General features: G+C 44.0%; 3 protein-coding genes across 4 annotated transcripts in view; 1 reads left to right on the top strand and 2 right to left on the bottom strand.

Annotated features, from left to right (window-relative positions):
- The window catches only part of LOC142786498 (rho GTPase-activating protein 45-like), a 192512-nt gene that overhangs the window by 38860 nt on the left and 132039 nt on the right, over nucleotides 1-21613 (bottom strand). The window contains exon 14 of the mRNA XM_075884225.1: nucleotides 1108-1187. Coding sequence (XP_075740340.1) covers nucleotides 1108-1187 — 80 coding nt within the window. The remainder of the gene's footprint in view (nucleotides 1-1107; nucleotides 1188-21613) is intronic.
- On the top strand, nucleotides 12726-14965 carry LOC119181446 (uncharacterized). The gene is made up of 4 exons (XM_075884228.1): nucleotides 12726-13104; nucleotides 13519-13581; nucleotides 13755-13817; nucleotides 14285-14965. Exons 1-4 carry the CDS (start codon nucleotides 13023-13025, stop codon nucleotides 14950-14952), a joined length of 876 nt encoding a protein of 291 aa, XP_075740343.1. The 5' UTR covers nucleotides 12726-13022; the 3' UTR covers nucleotides 14953-14965.
- LOC119185086 (putative nuclease HARBI1) lies at nucleotides 14950-21087 on the bottom strand. Of its 2 annotated transcripts, XM_075884227.1 has the most exons (4): nucleotides 20640-21086; nucleotides 20425-20564; nucleotides 19804-19972; nucleotides 14950-17325 (listed from the first exon to the last, which is right to left on the bottom strand). In XM_075884227.1, the coding sequence occupies exons 1-4, from the start codon at nucleotides 20847-20849 to the stop codon at nucleotides 16648-16650; spliced, it is 1197 nt and encodes a 398-aa protein (XP_075740342.1). In that variant the 5' UTR covers nucleotides 20850-21086; the 3' UTR covers nucleotides 14950-16647. The 2 variants fall into 2 exon arrangements, with proteins under 2 accessions (XP_075740342.1, XP_075740341.1); XM_075884226.1 differs by having other exon boundaries at nucleotides 20425-21087.

The raw sequence follows: 21613 nt of genomic DNA, 5'->3' as shown, positions 1-21613 counted from the left end.
TAGAACACTTGCTTAAAATCAGAATCATCCATTTTGTAACAACTTTGCTTTTGCTATAGACTTTTACTGAATGTTCAGAAAACAGGAAGCAAATGATCCAGAAGAAGTTCTTGGAATTGAAAGAAAAGTGTCCCTCAGTTCTTGTACCACAGAAAAACTCTTACATTATATGATGGCCCTGGCTCAGTTCACTTAGCAAGATCTGCCGCAGCAGTCAGCAGCAAAGATGCACATTTCACTGTGCCTCTTAAAGGTGCCCTGCAACACTTTTTCAGCATGCTCAGAAAATGCTGCCGATCGGTAGTAGAGGTTTTCATTTACTCATTCATTCACTGTTTATTCAGACAAAAACGACGATTGCCTAGGTTGAAGGGACTAAAGGCAGATTACCTCTGCCTGACTAAGGTCCCTCCACCCATACATTTTTCGACAACACGCGAGCCAAATATTATAGCACAGCACGCGGCCTGAAATTCACAATAAATTATCAAAGTCAGCTAAAAATTGCTTTCTCTTCTCTCAACAAATGGCGGAATATGCCCAAAAATCACACGTGAATTACCCATCTATCAGCCATTGGCTGATTTGAAGATGTCGCGCTCGCTCGTTACAAAGATCGCCACGGGCGGCCGCAACTTTCCATGCGTGCGTGCGCAATCACACCGAAAAAGCAATGCATTCGAAGAAAAAAAAAGGAAAGAAAAGTTCTCAAGGCCACGAGCCACGTGTGACGTTTTTCAGTGGCCCTGCCATCTCTCCCTGCTTAGCTTCCAGCGCTTTGATCGGGGCGAGAGAAGAGATAATGCAATTGCAGCATGCGACAAACCTTTGTAACTCCACTCGCACTGGATATATTCTTAAAATTTTTGCTGCATTGAATTCGTGAGGCAATAAGCTTTTCCAGTGAATTCATTCTGTGGTTACCTGAAAAAGCATTTCAAGGTCCCTTTAGTGACGTTAGTTTATGCAACATCTGTTGACATGAATAAGGGGTATTGAAGTCGGTGCTGAGTCGTACAGATTATATGCCAGCTTCTACCACCGTGGTTACACCGCCGGGATCTCCTATCATTATCCATTGTCACATTCGTCATACCACAAACTCACCTTCAGAAGATAGCCTGACGTCGAGTGCAGTCTGGTCCAGTGGCTCCAGTTCAGCTTCATGTACCCTGCGTGACTCCGTTCTGCATCATACGAGAAAAGAAAAGAAAAGAAAAAAATCGATGCGATCCTTGTGATGTGACACGTAAAAAAGTGCACATCATGTCGTAAAACAAAGCCACAGTTTGGCCGAAGAGGAGACTAAGTCAATGTGACAGCAACAATTTACAATTTCGCTAATTGACTGAATCATTTAGCCTACGAAACAAGACCGATAGTACATGTGAGATGATTATTGGTGAATGCTTTTGTGCTTTTCTTTTTTGCACCTTTTGCGCACTTACAAGGGTGACATATGATTGATAAATGAGGCTTCAAATAAGGTGGGAAACAGTAGTGCGAAGGCTAAATATAATCGACCAATGCATGCACAAAGCATGGATATACATATCGGAAGTTGATATCACAAACACCATGCTTTATACAGAGGCTTCCCACCATAATGAGTGTGCTCCTAACAGCAAATATAGTTGCAGCAAGGAAGTAACGCTGGCCCCGGTAGAATAAGGAAAAATAGAGTACGACACACGTTGGTTTTGCATGGTATACTTGCTGACTGATGTTTCGGCTGGTGGACCAGCCTTTGTCAAAGTAACAAGTACATGTCAACGTGTTTGCTTATAAAGACGATTCACATGGGATAATACAGATTGACGGCGTATATCAGTGATTAGACAATTCATAGCGTGAAGTGTTCATGACGGTACAGTTAGTTATCATGCAAAAAAACTTAGATATATAGAAATGTAAAACACTAAAGAACAGAAATCACTTCACGCACACAGCATAACTCTGCAAGAACCGGAGACAGATGATAAAACATGAAAGCATGAATATCAAAATATCAAAACACTGCGTGATATTAGTCAGATTGTGCGTCACATACACAGCTCAGTCATTGTGATATGAATAAAATGAGTAGTTCATACTTTTATTGCGCGCGCGCATTCAAATACAGTCTTGCATCCACATTCGTGATAGCGGCAGCGATTAATCAACGCAAGCGACTGTAAACCTTGGATACACAAATATACACAATAACACAAACATTAGAGACAGAATCCAACAAGCTTAACCAATGACGCTACGGGCCGTGGGTTAAGGCTGATAATGCTTGGTGGGCACGCTAGAAAGCGTGCCTGTATTTTTGTTTATACCTGATGACACGGTGTTGAATTTGTAGAAGAGGTACGATTCGGGAATTTCCTGATCATGGTGAGAATGAAAGCTCGATTCAAGTATAGTGACACTATTTTTTTCGAAAGAGTGCCCTGGTAAGCGAATATGTTTTGAGAGCGAGAGGTTAAGTAGCGTATTGATATGCAATCTATGGTTGTTGAAGCATATTTGGAACGATGTTTCTGTATGGCCAATATACTGTTCTTGGCAAGCGGCGCACTCGAGCATGTATATAACGTTAGAGATATTGCAATTAAAGGAGCAGCGAATTTTAAGAATGAAGTTTGACGACATATTAACGGCTTCCTGAGTGGTTTGCATATGTAGACAAACCTAGCAGCGTGGTTTGTTACAAGGTGCGCAACCAGATGTTGTGGGTTCGTTTAATTTTGACGATATTAGCTTATCGTGGAGATTCTTCGAGCGCCGGTAAACAACGCGAAGTGATTCAGGAAAGATATTTTTCAGATGATCACTTTGGTTAAGGATGTTGTGGTGGCATTTAAGTATGGAAAGAACCTTTGGCACTGATGTCGAGTAAGTTAATACGACATTAGTGCCAGCACGTTCAGGCAAACCGTTTCCGCTAAAAATGTCGGATCTATCCAATTGGTCTGCTTGGTCTATAGCGTCATCAGCTAAGCCCGCTGGCTACCATCGCTAAATGAGAGTGCTTTAAAGATGCTCGCAGTTAGATAGGAAATCTTCGCGGTCTGAACACAATCAGTAAGTCTGACTATAAGGTGTACCTGTCTTACAATGTCGCACATGACTGCTCTGAAAATGGAGAAGCTGGTTTCTATCAGTAAGTCTGCGATATAATTTTGTGAGCAATTTTCCTTCGGAAAGCGCAGCAGTGACATCCAGAAAGTTGTTGAATAGCTGTACGAAAGGTTGATTGACGGATGAAAATTATTGAATCTATTTATAAATTTTAAGAGTATGTCCTCCCCATTTGCCCAAATTAAGAATATATCATTATAAACCGTCTATAATACCAAGGATAAGGTCAGTGTTGGACAGATAATTATTTACTAGAATGCCCATGAAAATGTTAGCATAAGTAGGACCTATTCGGGTTCCCATTGACGTGTCACTAATCTGAGTGTATTGACAATTATTAAATTAAAAATTATTGAGTTCGAGAATAGGCTTCAATAGCAATTGTAGGGCTTAATTATCGATTGGTTTCTCGAGGCAAGAATCCTCGCATGCCTTAAGCACTGCAGCGATTCCATCAGCATGCGGTGTGTTAGTACAGTGAAACCTCGTTAAACCGTACCCGCGTAAACAGTAGTTTCATTTTAAAAGTAGTGTAGTCAAATCTCCGACTTGGCGATCATTGAACATAATGCATTTTGTATCCACATAAGCCGTACCAGCTTATCTTGTATGTATCGGTTAACAAGTAGTTTTTCCAATTTTCGTTGCGCACTTGCCGCGGCATGTCGTCCCCCAATGGGCGTCCCGACAGAACAGCAAGCCCCAGAGATCGAAACACGCCTCGCTTGTTTGTGTTGATGATGATGGCGGCTGTGTTGGTGAGCGCCATCTCTTGGATTTTTCTGCAACAAGAAGCGCTCGGCCGGCTAGGCTTCTGGTGTTGTCCACGCGATGGCGCTTTGCACAAACATGCAAACACGGTGTGCGCTTGCTTTGCTTTCTTTGTTCTTTTGGCGCCGTGCATAGGTGTTCCCTGGTTGATCCGTGCCGTACAGCTCTCGCGTCATTTTTCACGTGTTGTGTATGTGTGCTAGTGCTGCTTCGTACTTGCGTCATGCCGAAGCTGGGAAAAAAGCATCGAGTGTTGAAAATAGAGGAGAAATTGGACATCATTCGTGCTATTGAAAGTGGCACGAAAAAATCGGCGCTGGCACGCGAAAAGAACCTGCCGTTAACCACGGTGTGTGGAATTAGGAATTCCAAAGAGAAGTTGCTTGGCAGTGCTGCTGCAACTGCGAAAAGGTGCCGGCTACGCGGTTCGGCGTTTTCGGATGGAGAGGAGGCGCTGGTAAAGTGGCTAAAAGCTGCACGGTCAAAAAATCTGCCTATCAGCGACCCCTGCTCGTGGAGAAGGCCCTGGTTTTTGCCTCGCAGCTCAACCATGACAACTTCATGTGCAGTAATGGCTGGCTGGCCAGATTTATGGCGAGGCACGGCATTACCACGAGGACTCCTTCGGGAGAAGGTGCTGCTGCTGACGTGGATGGCGCGGAGCAGTGGTGAAATGGTCAGCTGAAGAACATCTTGGAAGACTACGCACCTGATGATATCTTTATTATGGATGAATCGGCACTATTCTTTAAGTTGCTACCAGACAAAACGCTCGCGTTCAAAGGCGAGACGTGCACCGGCGGCAAGCATGCAAAATACAGAATATCAGTGGCGTTTTGCGTTAACATGACTAGAACCGACAAAACTCCGCTCCTCATGATCGGAAAGTTGGCAAAGCCTAGAAGTTTCAAAGACTCCCAGTTGCCATCAGGGGTCTTCTATCGCAGCAACACCAAAGCATTGATGACGGCAAAACTTTTTGAGAAGTACGTGCGCCTCATCGATCGTTGTTTTGCGGCTAAGAACAGAAGAGTTGTTATTATTTTAGACAATGCTTCGGCGCACGTCGTCCTGGACAACCTGACAGCTGTGAAGTTGGCGTTTCTGCCACCAGACACAACAGTGATTGCCCAGCCCTTGGACCAAGGCAGCATTCGAGCTGTAAAACAGCTCTACAAGAAGAAACCGCTGCGCAGATTTCTTCTCGCTATTGAATGTGGCAAATTATTCTATATCGACCTGATTGGCGGGATTCACCTGCTCGAATACTCGTGGCGGCAGGTTGAAGCAACGACAGTTCAAAATTGCTTCAAGCGTGCTGGCTTCAGTGTGTGTGCGGGGGATGCAGATGACGCCAGTGACACCATCGACCAGACTTCGGACATCGTAGACGAACCTTGCAAAACTCTGCTAGCTGAAGTGCTGAGCGGCAGGGCGTTACGGAAGGCATTTCCTTCCCCGACTTCAGAGACCCAGACAGCGATGCGCAGACATCTCCGGACATGTCCGACGAAGCCATTGTTGCCTCGGTTGTCGAAGTGTCGTCAAATGATAGTGATGAGGACGACATGGAAAACGACAACACGGGTGATCCAGGTCCGACAGTGGCCGAAGCTGCGCATTGCGTCAGCGTCATGCGAGTATTTGCCGAGAAGAGGGGGCTGGCGGAAAAGCTGGCTCCCAGCATAAGTGAGTTTGAGGCCGCTGTCGTTGCTGCTAGGCCACCGCATCGTCAAATGAAGATTACAGACTTTGTCACACGAAGTTATTAAATTACTGCACATTTTCTGTTCTTTCATCGCACTCCCCGAAGGCTTCTTTTTTTGACAGGTAAGTGAGCGACCTGACGCTATTTCGGTTAAGCAGTACTACCGTTTAGTACGTACTTTTTCCGAGCTCCGGCCAACTACAGTTTAACAAGGTTTCTCTGTATAAAGTGAGGCGACGTCCAGTGTTACAATATTGCATTTTAGGGAATGTTAAGAAAAATGTCTTGAAGAAAATTATTGGTGTCCTTGACGAATTATGGAAGTGTCTCAGGAATATTTTTAATAACGGAACCATCATAGCGCGACAAGTTCTGGGTTCTAGTGTTTATACAGGAGATAATTGGTCAGCCCAGGTTACCTTGTTTGTGAATCTTCGGGAGTATGTAACATCTGCCGGCCGCAGGATTGAGCGGAGAAAGTGACCGAGCATTTATTTTCTCTAGTTTTATTTTTTCTCTTGATAGAGTCATCAGCTATATGCAAGATGGACTTAAAACTATCTGTTGGGTCGGTTGGGAGGGCTCTATGTTGGGTAGCTTTCGCTATGTAATCCTTCCTATAGGAATGACGATTGCTCCTCCCTTATCGGCAGGTTTCAAAACAATGTCAGGGTTATTCGATAGCTCTTCAAGCGCTGCTTTTCCCTTCTTCGTTAAATTTTGTCGGTAATGAACACAGGTCTTGTACGCCTTAAGGACGTCATGCTGTACAGCACTGATGTACACATTGAGACATTGATTACGTTGTGGTGGTGCCCGCGGGACAAAGTACGCGTGAAAGATGAGAGCGGCCGCGCGCTCATTGCGCCATCTTGTTGGTAATGCTGAAAATACGATAGTTCCCCTCAAGATGCTCGCCAACAGCGGTATGTGGTAGATATAAATAGCTTGCCATTATTATGTTGAAGGAGTTATCCTACGGTGGCTCAGTGATTAATGCCTCGCATTTACGACGCGGAGGTCCCATGTTCGATTCCCCGTGCCATAGTCTTCTTCATGGATTTTCTTTTCTTTCTAGCGTTTTCTTATATAGAGATATGTATACATACACTACAGTGTACTACATATACGGTGCATGATGCCAGTGGCGAAATGCAGACGAGTATCCATATCGGGCATGAGGACACACTATGGCGCCACCATGCGGAAGCATTCCTGTGACGTACGTGGTTGGTAGAGTTACTAGTAGCATATACAGTAACTGTAGTGGTTGGATTGCTCCGCCGCCCTCTCACGCACAGCCCGCAGCCGCTTTCGCGTCTCTTTTTTTAGTTATTCTATTCTTGTACTTCCACTCAACGAGATCAGTAAATTACTGTTGCAGCTTCTTCCGTGACTGTACGAAGTGCTAAATAACTGCCACAGAAAAGTGTTATGCTTCTCACAGTGCCTGACTGTCGGCGTCGTCTGCTATGACCACCTAAATGGAAAAACCACGGCGGCCGAGCGCGCCGCCTCTGTAAAAATTGACTACTCATTGCGTGTTGAATTGAAGCACCAAGTGGGTATAATAGTAAAAAAAAAACTCGTCTTTGCTGCAAGAAGTGCGTGCAACCACGCTACTTCATTCATTGTAGGTTTGCATCTAAAGCCGGGTCGCAGCTCACATGGCGATCGAGCATGCACAAGTTATATTTATGTTCAGCACACATAACCCTACGAAGCACAACAGAGCAGATTCCTCGCTTTGTGGAAAGCATAGTGGGGTGGGAAGCAACACAGCATTCTTACAGCCACATGCAGTCGTATCCTTTCTGTTATGATTGTGGGTAAACGTGCAAATCACTCACGCTCGTGCCTCATTCAGAGTTGTAACTTTTCTCTGTGGCATGCTCCTAATATCCATTGTGCGAAATTTCTACGGTGGTCAAACGTTGCACATTCCATCCCCATCTAGCCACACACGGGTGAAAATTATGAATGATTGGTTCACTTCCAGAGCTTCTACAAAGGGATAATTCATAATTTTAAAAATGTGATCAGCCAGCAGTAGCCTTTTACGCCCTTGAGCATGCTGGGAGGTCTTGCGTACTGTGATCTAAAGAGCAATTTCATGTTTCAGTAAAATCGCCTATGTCCAGTTTTTTTTTTCAGTTTCAATAATAAGTTGTACGATATTTCACGGTAGCTCTTCGAAGAGGAATCAGTATGCGAAGCTGAACACGTTACCGCCTGTAGATAAAAACAACATCAGGAGGTAGTGACAGTGGCTATGGGTCCATTGTATGGACGTAAAAAGGATCCCTGTGAACTGAAGTCGCGAATGGCAGGCGCGTTGACAGAATTTTTTTTTTCGGAGGGGGTGCCACCTTGATTAGAACTAGGGGCTGGGCAGGCCGGTAGGTGTGGGCGACCGTTATTTTGCATGCTATATACCATGAGAAAACTTGGGAGGGGGAGGGGGGGCATGGGCTTGGTGTGCCACGTCCTGGCTACGCCACTGGCGGATGGAAACCCACATGGTCGGGTACACACACATGGGAATGGACGGCTAGGGAGGAGAATGTTGCTGGTGCAAACTACGGCAAAAGTTACCAGGGCGAGAAAAAGAAGCATTAGCAAAGATTAGAGCGGTACACGTATGATGTAAGAAAGACGGTTTCGTCAAATGCGCAGGCCGAACATGCAGAAGCAACTGGCCATGAAATAGACTGGAACAATGTAAAAATAATGAAAACAAAAAAAAGAACTAGACTTCCGGGCTATATATTGACTCTCTGTCAATTGAGAGTCCCATTTTAAAATATATGTAATCGAACTGTTTTCACATTCATGTTTCATTGTTAACGAGGCTCCCGTGTGGGAACTGAAATGTTCTGCTTTTTTGTAAACATTCATGGTTTATGCTCATTTTAACTCCATCACCTTTCAAAGCGTTCGGTCGAAGATAATTGGCTGCTATTCAAAAACGAAATGCTAGATCTATTCACCAAGCATGTGCCCACGATTACCGTAACCGAGAAAAAGTCATCCCCGTGGTTCAACATCACATTAAAACGCCTAAGTAACAAAAAGAAGTGATTCTTTCGATCGGCAAAGCCATCCAATAGCGCATGTGCATGGAACAGGTACTACGCTACAGAAAAAGAATTCGATAAACTTGCTAACAAAGAAAAACTTTTATTTTTTTCACAAACATTGCCCGCTATGTTAAGCAATGACCGCCGAAAATTCTGGCGCACAATTAACCCCAGTATTTTCCAACCTTTAGTACTGCACAACGATCAAAATCATCCAATTCCCTATCACGAGGCTGCCGAACAACTTAACAGCTTTTTTTCTTCTGTGTTTATCGTTGAACCTGTCGATAACTTGCCTTCATTTCTTAATCTCAACCATAGTGAGATGCCGGACATCACATTCTGCTCAAACGGCATCGCAAAACTAATCGACTCACTGAAACTCACATCTTCATGCGGCATCGATGGTATTAACGCGAAAATGCTCAAAAACACAAAATCCATTGCTAGTACACTACTCTGTCATATTTTTCAGCAGTCGCTATCATCAGGAGTGGTGCCGGAAGATTGGAGAGTGGGAAATATTGTTCCAGTGCCCAAAAAAGGTCCTTCATCTCTTTGCAGCAGTTATCGCCCCATTTCCCTTACTAGAATTTGCTCCAAACTAATGGAGCATGTTATTCACTCTAACATCGTCAAGTTCTTAGTCAGCAATAACTATTTTCATTCCAGTCAGCATGGTTTTCACTCAGGATTTTCATGTGACACACAACTAGCTTTATTTTATCATGATATCAGTTCCAGCCTCGACATAAATATACCTGTTGACGCCCTCTTCTTAGACTTTGAAAAAGAATTCGACAAAGTCCCGCATCAATGGCTACTACTAAAGCTTTCTCGTCTAAACATTAATACAAATGTATTTAATTGGATTCGCAGTTTCCTTACCAATCGCCAACAATTTGTGCATGCTAACTCCGTCTCATCTAGCCGTTAATCTGTAATCTCTGGTGTGCCGCAAGGTACAGTGCTCGGACCATTACTTTTTCTCATTTACATCAATGACCCTCCATCAAACATCTCTTCAAGCATTCGCCTCTTTGTAGACGACTGCGTCGTATACCGTCCCATAGCAAACAGTGCTGAAACTACTACACTTAAAAACGACCTCAATCTAATCGTATCCTGGTGTGATAAGTGGTTAATGCCTTTAAACATAAAGAAAACTTCATTGGTATCTTTTCATTGCAGGCCCCATCACCACTCAGCAGAATACACTATTTCTGGCACTGCAGTCTCACCCGCTGAATCATACAAATATCTTGGTGTCACATTTTCAAGTAACATTTCCTGGTCAGCCCACGTGACTAACATAGCCAACTCCGCGAATCGCACTCTGTGTTTTCTACGTAGACACTTAAGACTTGTGCCCCCATCAGTTAAACTAATATGATATGTCACACTTGTTCGTCCAAAATTAGAGTATGCATGTTCTGTCTGGGATCCCCATCAATCTCATTTATCCAACATTCTGGAATCGATTCAAAACCGTGCTGCACGTTTTATCTACTCTGAATATACCTACCATTCCAGTGTTTCCAAACTTAAAACTCGTGCTTACCTTTCTAATCTAGAATTACGACGTCACATATCTCGACTATGCCTTTTTTACAAACTTTATCACGCCCCCATCGAAGTTCCAGCCATCCTGCCAGTTCATCGCTCATCAAGTCGCACAAACCATTCAAGCGCAGTGTATCCTCCACCAGCCCAAAGCACCGCACATCTTCGCTCCTTTTTTGTGACAACCGCATGGGACTGGAATCGTCTGCCTACAACTACCGTGCACCACTCCGACCCGCATCAATTCAAGATTGCCCTCGAATCACTTTTTTTATTCTGTAATTATTACCCATCCCTCATGTAATACCCCAGCTGGGGCCTTTGAGGTATTCAAAATAAATAAATAAATAAATAAATAAATAACAACAAAGAGAGGTGACAGTGACACTGCTAGCGGCCGCGACAGTGACATTGCGTACGTAGCGCACTGTGGCACGCCCCTGGTAACGTTTACTGCAACTTTCTGCATTGTGTAGTTTGCAGAAGTCTGCATTGGTGAAGTCAGAGCAATACAACGCTGTTAAAATATGAAAACACCGTGAAGGCGCTGTTAACAACAATGCATCAAACCGCCAGATTTTCTTTGCCAGCGAGGCGAGATCACGTGATCCAACCCCGGACATCACAGCGATTGCAGCGCTCGCGCCTCCAGTGGTGGGCCTCGCGCCTAATAATTGCTATTGCAATAAAAACGAAAAGAAATAGGAGGCAGCATGAAGACTTGCGGTCAGCTTTCACATGACAAACATTTCTGACACTGTTCTCGGAATCTACGACCGCTGCAGATTAACCAACAACGTCTTCGAACGCAAGAAGCCATAAATGCGAAGAACGATAACTTTCACTGCGACGCTCAACTTTCCGACCCCACAATGTGCCGCAAAAAGTTTCAGCAACGACCAAGTTCGGCTGATTAGTGACAACTACTTCCGTGCAGTTGCAGCGGTGCCTTAACGGTAAGCATCAGAAAAGAGCGATGGCGCGACAGCCGGTGGCGATGAACTTGTCCTTCTACTCAGCGCTGGCAACCTCATCTCAGTCATCTGCAGATAGCTGCTCAATATAGTGACAGCGGTACAAGTGCATCACGGCGCCGTTCGCAATTAAATTCGCCGCCGTTGCGTCGTGCGAGGCCGCTTCCGCGCGTTGCCTTTGTTGTCTTAAACGAACAGGCTACTCGCTGCACCCGAGCACGATCCCGAGTGAAGCATGCACAAAGAAAGCACAAACGCGGGCATATGTTGGATTGGAAGCGAACTGGCATGCGGCGGCGAAAGCCGAGTAAGCGACGTGCTGCACGCAACTAGCCAGGTGTGATCGGTTCAGCGAGGCGGTATACTGCACTTCACTGGAACGGCCAGAGTCCATTGCGTCATTTCACACGTGAAAAGGGCTAACTTGTGAGCGGAGGGGTCGTTCCCACTTTTGAAGAAAAATGCACAAGGAACAAAAAAAAAAATCATTTGGTCACTAACCCAGACAACACTCGATGTCCTGAGGTCGTCCTCATACGGTACAATCGTCCTCGCACAGTTATCATTGACCTTAGTACTTACTGAGGACGACGCAAGCTGTTTTGACCCGGAAATGTCTTTTCGAATGCTTTCTGAGGACAACAATTGGTCCGGAAAAGGTCCTGTCAAGGATCTTTTGGGGATAACAATAGCATTGCACTGAGCACTTAGATATAGTTCCTCAAAATCTTTGCGCACCAAGTAGATGCATTTCATATGTGAAAACTTTCTCCCCACATTTGTTTCATACAGTTATGAAGTTATTGTATATTTTTGCCTCGTTTGTTTCTTTTAATTTTGGCAGAAAACTTTCAAATTATGCCTTCCGCTTAATGAGACGCACGTAATTCATTGGCTTGGGTATCGAACCTGGTATTGTGAAATATACATTTGAAACATTGTGTTCTTAAATGTCACAACCTTAAATTAGTCATTATACGCCGCTGTAGCGCGTATTAACAAACTAGCAGCTGGCAACCACTGACCATGCAGCACCATTGTGGATAGTCAAGTAGCCAAGCCAATCCAAGTCAACTGACTGTCAAAATGGGGTTTGTAAGGGAAGGTGCTGTGTACTAGTGAAGGGTCGTGTCCTTTGTTATTTGTGCGCATGGTTAAAAGTGAGATATTTGTGAGAGTGTAAGTCGTAGGTGGTGGCGGGAGGTAAATTGCCGTGTCGATGGGTGCACTGGGCTGCTCAACGTTCAGACTGATCATGGATGTATCGTCACCAGCCGACCGCGGCGAGGTGTGGTTCGAAGCATTCTGGAACACCAGCCAATCGCGATCAATTGTGCTTTGAAGCAGCCTGGTCCCAACGTGAAAAGGATCGACTTCTGCATCTGACACATGGCCCGACCTCGGGCAAGTCAAGTCAAAGCCCAAGTCGAGTGTACTGGTAGGCTGTCATAGCGGAGCCTCTAACACTAGTGAGTGCGTTGTGCACGATACATGTGGTGATGAGGACACTGTTGGTGTTTTTCACTGGGAGATTCAGAGCGACCGCCGAAATCCCGGAGCGAGCACTCGGATCGCACGAAGCCACCTCTGCCAGTGAAACACGAGAATGCTCCGTGAGAGGTGCCCCGGAAGTTGATTATGCATACGTCACGCAAACCGGTTCCGGAAACAGTTTATTTTTCCGCTCTCTTCGTTTCCTTGGCAACTTTGGCCGCCACTGCAGGGCGCGCATTTCGACCACGCAGTTAAAGCTTTGTAGAACACTTTAACGCAGTCGCGAACAGCAGTTGTGTAGCAAGTATGGACGAGCACGCGGAATTGACACCGGCTGTGCGTCGGCTGTTGCTGGGCGTTTTCAGAAACAGCGGCAACGATCTGAACGGTAAGTGCGACGTACTTGACGCTGATAATAAACTCTGCACGGAATGCTAACTTTGATAGCTCCGCATGAAGACTGGTCAGATAATTGTAAAGCATGCGGGTACACGTGGTAACGGCCGCAATCGGCGCTCGCAAAAATACGGCATGTTGTGAGCAGGCTTTTTTTTTTAATCAGAGCAGTTGCTTACCCAACACCTTACAGTCCTACTATTTAGAATATCACAAGCGCCGGAATTTTCGCAGCGCTCACCAAGCTGCTGTATTACCTTTAATAAAAATGCATGGCGATCTCTGTATTCGCGCATGAATACATGCATGAAAAATTTACTAGAGAAGTAACGTTTTCTTGGTGATTCTTGACCTCTACTCTTTTGGTGTTAACCCGCAAATGTCTTTTCTTTTTCTCTATTTGAAGGTGCTACACAGTGTGACGCCACCGACGCTTTGTCACATACACAGGGCGCATTTTTAGGAAATGGTAAATTGGTCTACATGTGTCTCTGTAGAACTAGTTTTGTATACAGTCGTCTATATATGTAGAGGACAATGCCTTGACGAGCAACGTGTAAGGACTACTTGAAGAAAATTGTGTACCTGCTTAAAATTAACACATATTAACATACTACAATGCTTTTCAATTATCAAACACAGATTCTGCAGCGTCTACTGGTGCGTCACCAAGTCGGGCTTGTCAGCCAGGGACTCCTGCACGTGGTAAGCATGCATACACAAACATGCTAGTGGCATTAGGATGAAGATAGGTCCAGCAGATTGCAAACCCTCTCAAAAAAACCACGAATTACGCAAAACCATTTAATGGCTTCTTGCTCACGCTTCTCAATATTGGGTGCTTAAATAATAAAATTGAATTCAACGAATAGTCAGCTGCACGAAGAGGCCCCATATTTATTATGCAGTGTTTTCAAATTTACTCTCTAAGAAAATTATGCTGTGAATAAGTTATGTATAGTAATATTATGAATTTGCATGATTGTCTGTTCTGATATGCAAAGCGATCCCCACAGCACCCAATATTTGCTGTGCCAAAACAGTGTGACAGTACTAATGCTTTACAGTAAGTGTTCTATGGCTCAGAGAGCATATAGCTTCGTGCCCTGTATCAAAAAAGTCTATTAATGCCAGTTTATATGTATTTTATGTGTGTATAATGCATATTTCAGCTGCAGGGTGTGAGTGGACGAGTGGCGAGACGAAGCTGCTGCTGGACCTCTACGCCTCATATTTCCCTCAAGTTGGCCCTCTGAAAAAATTTCGCAACAAAAAGGCCATGTTTGAAAAAATTGCAACAGACATTAATAATAAACTGGGTGTAATGAGAACTGGTGAGCAGTGCTGCTCTCGGTACAAAACCGTACTGAAAAGAAAAAATGTGGCAGCTGGGAAAAATAATACGTCTGGCTGTTCCCCACAAGAAGTCCCCTACGAGGCCGAGCTTGAAAAAATCAAGTGGCTGGACGACAGCTTGGAACCAGAAGTGGTACGCGACGCAAGTGGAGTGGTATCAAAAAAGACATGTCCACAGTCATCCACCGAGTCTGTTCCACTTGCTGGTTCAAGCTCGTCAACGTCACACTCTCCATCCAGCTCCGTTGGGCAGGACGACACTCCTGATTCAAAAAGAAAACGCTCGAATTCAGCACGCGAGCTCCACCTGCAAACCTTCTTTGAAAAAATGAAGGAGTTAGATGAACGGCGAGCAGAGCGAAAGGCTGAAAGAGACAGCAAGAGGGAAGAGCGACGACTTGCTAAAACACAGCGACGAGAAGAAATGCACAAAGAAAAGATGAATCTTCTCCGTGAAATTTTCAACTTGAAGAAAAATGAATAAAATGTGAAAAGCATGTTTATTGTAAGCATTGTACACATGTGCACGTTGGCAGGCGCATTGATAACAGATTGACAATGTTTGTTGTTGAGGTGAAATAAGGGTTCCAGGGCCCTTTTACAAGACAAAGTTGCAATGATCATTATAATTTCACGCCGTTTTGATGGTAAGAAAAGCTGAACAAAGACTAAGAAATGCAGAACGTTTGTCCATGCAAATTTTCATCAGGCAAATGAAATGTTAATGCACAAGCAATAACCAAATTGCATGACAAAGAAGCCATTTCTCACAGCAGCAGTCACCATGCCTAAAGGACCCCTGACAAATTTTTGTTTTGACTTGAATGCTTTAATTAAGAGCATTGTGTCCGGTAGTCCCCAAACTTTGATCATAAATATTGCAATGTACTGTGTAATTAATGCAAGAATGGCTCCTTGTGACTAATTTTGGCATCACTGTAAAACTACTACTGGAATCACAAAAAATTACACAGCGAACAATCTCAGGAGTCATAAGACTATGTAGACTCGGGCTTTTGTGACGTTCAGAGCGCACTTTTTGAATTTGGGCACCATGCGTGGGAAACAATGAGTCGGGATGGGTGTTCATTACGAATATTCCTCGAAGCGACAGGTTTAACTGACAAGCATAGTGCCCCAACTGCAAGACAAACAACACAAACATTTCAAGCTCGTAATTTTGGTGACATTGTTCCATTAACACAAATGCTCCTCAGTGTAGCCTGCACTAGCTTGGACTTATGCCAATGTCACTACATGTTTCTCAGAATGTTTGTGGTGGCTGACGAGAGCTGGAGCCCAGCTATGTTTGGCCGGTTGACTTTGTCACTTTCTCGTGTCTCACCAGCACGAAGAGTGCAGTTACTATCAATATCACCAGCTATCTTCAGCTGCAGTAGCCATACCGACCAACACGCTGCGGCGTTAGCACTAGTCAGCAATAAGCATGCTGATGGCTTCGCATAGGAAACAATTACACTGATCCAGTCAGATTCCTGCAAACATCTTGGGTTGACTCACGCTATGTGGAAGCTGCTACGTGTCACAAAGCTAAGAAACAAAAAAATCAGGCTGCGCCCTAGCAAGATGAGTCACTACAACACAGTGCGGCATGCATTTTAGCTGGTTAGTACAGTGTTTCCTGTAGAAAACAGTGCTAAAGGATGGGACAAAGCAGGGACACAACCATGGCAGAGACACAACCATGGCACTGACTAACAGCCAAATGTGTCTTATTCTTCCAGTCTAGGTATATACACTCCACCACTAATCTGAAGGGTGAGAAAAAGCAAAAAAAAGACACACACAAATGTTGGCTGACTCAGGAGGAAAGAAATGCTCAATAAGACAGGAGAGGTAACTCCTTCAGAGAGAGGGAAATATAAGGGAAACTGATGCATGTTTCGCCGCCGTTGTAAATGATACGCTTCAGAAATGAGGGGCATGCATTTATCATGATTCTATTTTTTTTTGTTTCCTTGAGATTGTGGTAAAGTATATATACGCGGATTAGAAGAATAAAACGAATTTGCTTGTTAGTCAGCGCCGTAGTTTGTGTCCTTGCTTCGTCCCGTCTTTTAGTGTTATTTTCTGCTAGAAATCTCTACAACACGAAACAAAATTTACAACACCTTAACGTTTCTTGTTTTGTGTACACGTAGGCAGTCCTAACTTTAAATCAAATGCGCATCGCTTGCATTAAGCGCTCACGCTTCTCCTCGCCTTGGCGACGCAGTGCATCTTCAGTTGATGCAAGCGGGCCATTGTTGGGGGGAACATCATCCGGTTGTGCCTCCCATTCCCACGGTGCATGTTCATCATCGATGTACGGCGGCACATCCACATCACCACAATTAATGCACATATTGTGCAAAACACAACAAGCTATAATGAACTTGTTCATTTTGTCTACAAACAGAAAGTCCAGGTGCAGCAGCTGGCGGAACCTGGCCTTGAGGTCTCCAAAGGCATTCTCAATCTTCACTCTCGTTGCCGAAAAGTGATAATTGAAGGCGCGCTGCCTCGCGTCAAGGTGACCATAATTCCTGAATGGGGTTATGAGGTAATCTCGAAGCGGGTAGGCAGCGTCCCCGAGAACGTGGTACTTCCCGGAACAGCACACATGCGGCAACTTTGAAGAAAGCCTCGATGTCCTGAAGATTCTCGAATCGTGAATCTTGCTGGGGTGTCCAGTAGTCACATCGAGAAACTTCTTTTTGTGATCACACAGAGCTTGCAGTGTCAGTGACGGATAACTGTGCCTGTTCACATAGGTTGAACGCACTTTTTTTGCAGGGCAGCGGATGCTTATGTAGGATCCGTCAATGCAACCGATCGTGTTGGGCACTCCTGACACCTGTGACAGTGAGAGAAAAAGAACACACCTGTAGTGAACTTCTTGAAGTAAATAATCTTAACACTTGATGCAGTAGTTTTGTTGGTCTTAGCGGAGTTAACTTTAGGTGACACAAGTCTTTTACATGCCAGAACTATGGAATCATTGTACGGAACACCACAGCAAAAGGCATTAGAAATTTTAAGTGCCAGGGGTCCCTTTCAGGGTGTCTACCAATTTCATATTTCTAAATTCCTTGAATTTCCCAGGTTTTCCATCATGATTCAAAGCAAATTCCATGACTGCCACGTTTGCATGGAAAACACTGTACACTGCAAACAAACCCGAGTAGAAAAAAAAAAACCGGGCGCTCTATAAACATAATTACCAGACGCACTCAAAATGTTCTCAGGGCATGCGACAATTGTGAAAAAACATGTAAATCTGGCCAAAATAAAACCCCTGAGCTAGGCAGTGAGCAAGTCAGCTGTTTGATGTTCCGAAGAACCAGGAAGAAAACACACAAGTTAAGAGTAACCGCAGATGAAGTTTGAAGGTGTCTGCGATCGTTTGACATCGCAGTCAAAGCTGCTGAGAAACTTAGAAGTGGTGCCATTTGGTGGCATTCGTGTAAAATGAAAACACAGGAGCCTGGCCGGTTCTGCCACTGGAGTAAAATCTATTTTACTATAATGGCTGTAGCCCACGCCGGTTAGGATGTGGATTGGATTTAATTAGATCGACCTGAACTACTGTATTTACTGACTCACCTATTTATATGTAGATTAGATTAGAACTGATTCGACCTAGATTGATGTATTTACTATTGATTTGCGCCGCCGCCTAATTTGCACACCTCTAAAGTATACTTTTCAACAAAAAAAGTAAATAACTACTACTCGCATATTCTATGTATCTTGCCTTGACAACGAGTAACGACAACGTTGCAAGAACATAGCCATACTGCAAAATGTTTTTTTTTTTTACGACAAGCACATGCATTTATCTGGGCTGTCATACTTGAAGTGAAATGAAAGCTGGGGTCAACGTTTAAAGTGCTGACATTTGAATATGTGGTGGTGAGAATGAATTTGTCAAGGTGGAACAGTTTCCTTGATTCTATAGATGAATCATGAATGTCCGCATGTTACCTTGATTTACGTACTCTGCTGTAGACGTGACACTGAAAAATAATTGCAGATTTATTTACACAATCTCACAAAACTGAAATGAAAAATTTAGCTGAAGTTACCCAAGTTCTACCCTTGAAACACGAGCTACCAGCATAAGTGTGTAGCTGAAGACGTTTGGTGTTGCACCACCAATAATAATAATAATAATAATAATAATAATAATAATAATAATAATAATAATAATAATAATAATAATAATATTATTATTATTATTATTATTATTATTATTATTATTATTATTATTATTATTAAAAGACATGAGTAGCCCAGCAAGCTTCAGCTGATAGCAGTTCTAGCCTAGAAAAACCAGACGGCCTTCAAGCCGGGCCGAAATCGTGGCATAGACAAAACATGCATAAATCTACAGACGTGAGTCAGATATGCCGTGTGATATGTAGAAGCAACAGGCACCAAAAGAGTGGATATACCAACATGGATGTTAAAGAATGCTTTAGCCAATGTGAAGGACAAGTTGCCGAGCAGAAATTTCCTTAGTCTAGTTTATGCCATAGGCTGACATAATTGTGACCAGTACATCGGTGAAACTGGTAAAAGTTAAACAACACAAATATGATACCACAAAACGAGGCGTGGCCTCGACTGCCCTCCCTGAACACACGGAATCACAGACCACCAAATAGACTTGTAAAACTCTCGAATCCAGATACAGACAACTGTACATACGCTGCACAGGAGTGATGGGAGGCTTCTGACAATGTACTCTCTCTGCTTACGTCACGTATTTAGGCGTACTGAAGTACACTGTGCCTTTTTCATGACTTTTAAACAAGGCTCTCTCCCATATGAGGTACTGAAATGTCAGTAAACTTTGTGTTCTATGGGTCCCTTTCGCGTTTACACTCAGAAGCAAGAGTTATGCACTGTCCTTTTTTTTTTTTCACACACCTTCCAGCAGCCCACTGTAGTTGCAGCTGAGAGACTTTTTAAGCTTTGATGAATGGCGATGCTTATTTTTGTGACGGTCCCACAGAACTGCTGTCAGTTTTCATGACCTGGCCTGGTTTTTTTGAAATTCCCTGACTTTTCCACGTTGGCAGACACCCTGCTTTTATGTGCACTGTAAATGAACAATACATGTTTCACTAGCATTTCTCATTTGATAGTGAGACTGCTTGACAATAACCCCATCTTTCAAGCGCAACTTAGTACCACATCCCCTGTGCCCCAACGGCAGCTTAACCTGCTACAATCAATGTATTATGTGACTATTCTCTAAAGTAAGCTTCAATTAGACAACTCATTTGTTGTGTTTGCCATGGAACAGTGAAATACCTAAAATTCTTACTTGTTCGAAGTCCGCTGACAGCTGATCAAGATCTCCTGGAAATGATATTACCTCTTCGGCTATATCAAGGAAATATTCGAGCGTGCGCTCCACGACTCTAAATGCTGTCGCAGTTGCCATGCCAAAGCGTCCAGCAACGTCCCTCAGGCACGCCTTGTTTGCAGCAAACCTGACACAGCAAACACACATTATGGAAGAAAGTGATCAAGTAAAGCCTGCTTTGTGAAATAAAGGCATGAAATATTTGCATCAAAATTAGCAGCCGTAAGAAAAGTAGAAGCTCTTAACACTGTTCTCTCTGGCTGTGCAGTTGCAAGCGGTCATATTTCATTGGTTTCCATTGCATCACACTTAGCAACTTTCAAGGACAAAAAGCACAAGCGGCGTAGCCACGGGAAGGCTACTAGGGAGATTTAACGCCGCCGAAATTGTTAAATTTCACATGTGTATATTCTCTACACACGCGCACATAAACACACGAACAAAAATTTATAATGGTTGGACTCCCCGTCAAAATTCTGCGCACGCAACGAAAAAACGTACTTCTACGCCGAAGCACTTGAAAGCATTAAGATTATACACACTGGTAGGCATGACTTTTAAAACAGCGTGCAGACTTACCACAGAAAGACCAGAATGTGCTCTTCCGCGGTTTTCGAGGGGGACCCACCACGATCACTGCATGGGTAGTGACGCGAGCCTTCAAAACCACGGATCAACGTTTCCGCGACACGCCTCGACACCCTGAAGTCTTGACGGAACTGCAGAGAAGGAAATGATAAAAAGATGAAATTAGGTTCATGTAGTATTATGAAAAGAGGGAGCTCCGCGCTTACCTGCTCGTCTGTGTACAGCCGCGCAACGTTCTCGATGAACCCCAAAATTTTGGGACGTTCGCGGTGGGACTCCGAAAAAGTTTCCCGAAAGAAGGCTTCGCATAGCGCTTGTCTTTCCTCGAAGTCTTCGTCGTCTGAGCTGGACGAGCTGCTGCTTGAAGTGCTTTCGTCGCTAGACAGAAGTTCCGCCAAGGCAGCGAACGCAGCCATTTTGCAAAACTCAGCAACGTACAACGACGGAAGTGACGTATGCTGCTCGTCGTGTTTCCGCCCGAATCTGCGACTTGTCGGCGGAGCAGTGCGAGCAATCCGCCTCGGAGCGAGCTGCTCTGAAACTACCAGTGAAAAGCGCGGATCCACTCTGAATCTACCAGTGAAATGCGGTTTCGTCGCCACGGAGCAAAAAAACCTGCTCCGAATCTACCAGTGAAAAACAGCATGTGTCAAACTTTTGAGGAAGATTACAAACGTGGTTGATTGAGCTGTGTTGACTGCCTTGATACTGCTTTTCTTTTTCAGACTCGAATGCCTGACAAAGCTGTCAGTTGTGATTAATTACTGTTAAATAAATTTCGAGTCAACAAGCTTTGTTCGTTTTGTCACCTTTCTGTTGATTGATACAGTATATATACACGAGACCTCGCAGGTGTTTTTCTTTTGATGTATGAAAATATCATGAAAACAAGTAAATCCTAAGTAGTATCATTGCTCACAGTACCGAACCGGCCACGCAATCGTTGTTCTGAAAAGATACTGAAAAAGTCCTGAAGTGTTGTTTTGAGGATGTGCTGAGGTTGTTATGTGTATGGACAAGGGGACGGGATTAGTGCCATTCTAGTACCATAAGAGGACATTCTGAGGGTGTCATATTGTCCTCACGGAGGCATACTGGGAAGTGGGCTTTTTTATGGGCGGGTCTATATACAACGAAGTATTGATATAACGACTATTTATCGTGGCCCTTTCCAGTTCGT

Source organism: Rhipicephalus microplus, unplaced genomic scaffold, assembly GCF_043290135.1.
Source record: "Rhipicephalus microplus isolate Deutch F79 unplaced genomic scaffold, USDA_Rmic scaffold_24, whole genome shotgun sequence".
Lineage (NCBI taxonomy): Eukaryota > Metazoa > Arthropoda > Arachnida > Ixodida > Ixodidae > Rhipicephalus > Rhipicephalus microplus.
The sequence above is the reverse complement of the archived record's forward strand: the minus strand, read 5'-3'. Positions and strand labels throughout refer to the sequence as shown.

Excerpts from the sequence above, each read along its gene's own strand:
- LOC119181446 (XM_075884228.1), top strand. The coding sequence starts at position 13,023 with ATGGACGAGCACGCGGAATTGACACCGGCTGTGCGTCGGCTGTTGCTG. Across the intron at positions 13,105-13,518 it reads CAGCGGCAACGATCTGAACG|GTGCTACACAGTGTGACGCC; the intron begins GTAAGTGCGACG and ends CTCTATTTGAAG. Across the intron at positions 13,582-13,754 it reads GGGCGCATTTTTAGGAAATG|ATTCTGCAGCGTCTACTGGT; the intron begins GTAAATTGGTCT and ends TATCAAACACAG.
- LOC119185086 (XM_075884226.1), bottom strand. The coding sequence starts at position 20,849 with ATGGCTGCGTTCGCTGCCTTGGCGGAACTTCTGTCTAGCGACGAAAGC. Across the intron at positions 19,973-20,424 it reads CACATTCTGGTCTTTCTGTG|GTTTGCTGCAAACAAGGCGT; the intron begins GTAAGTCTGCAC and ends TTGCTGTGTCAG. Across the intron at positions 17,326-19,803 it reads TGTCAGCGGACTTCGAACAA|GTGTCAGGAGTGCCCAACAC; the intron begins GTAAGAATTTTA and ends TCACTGTCACAG.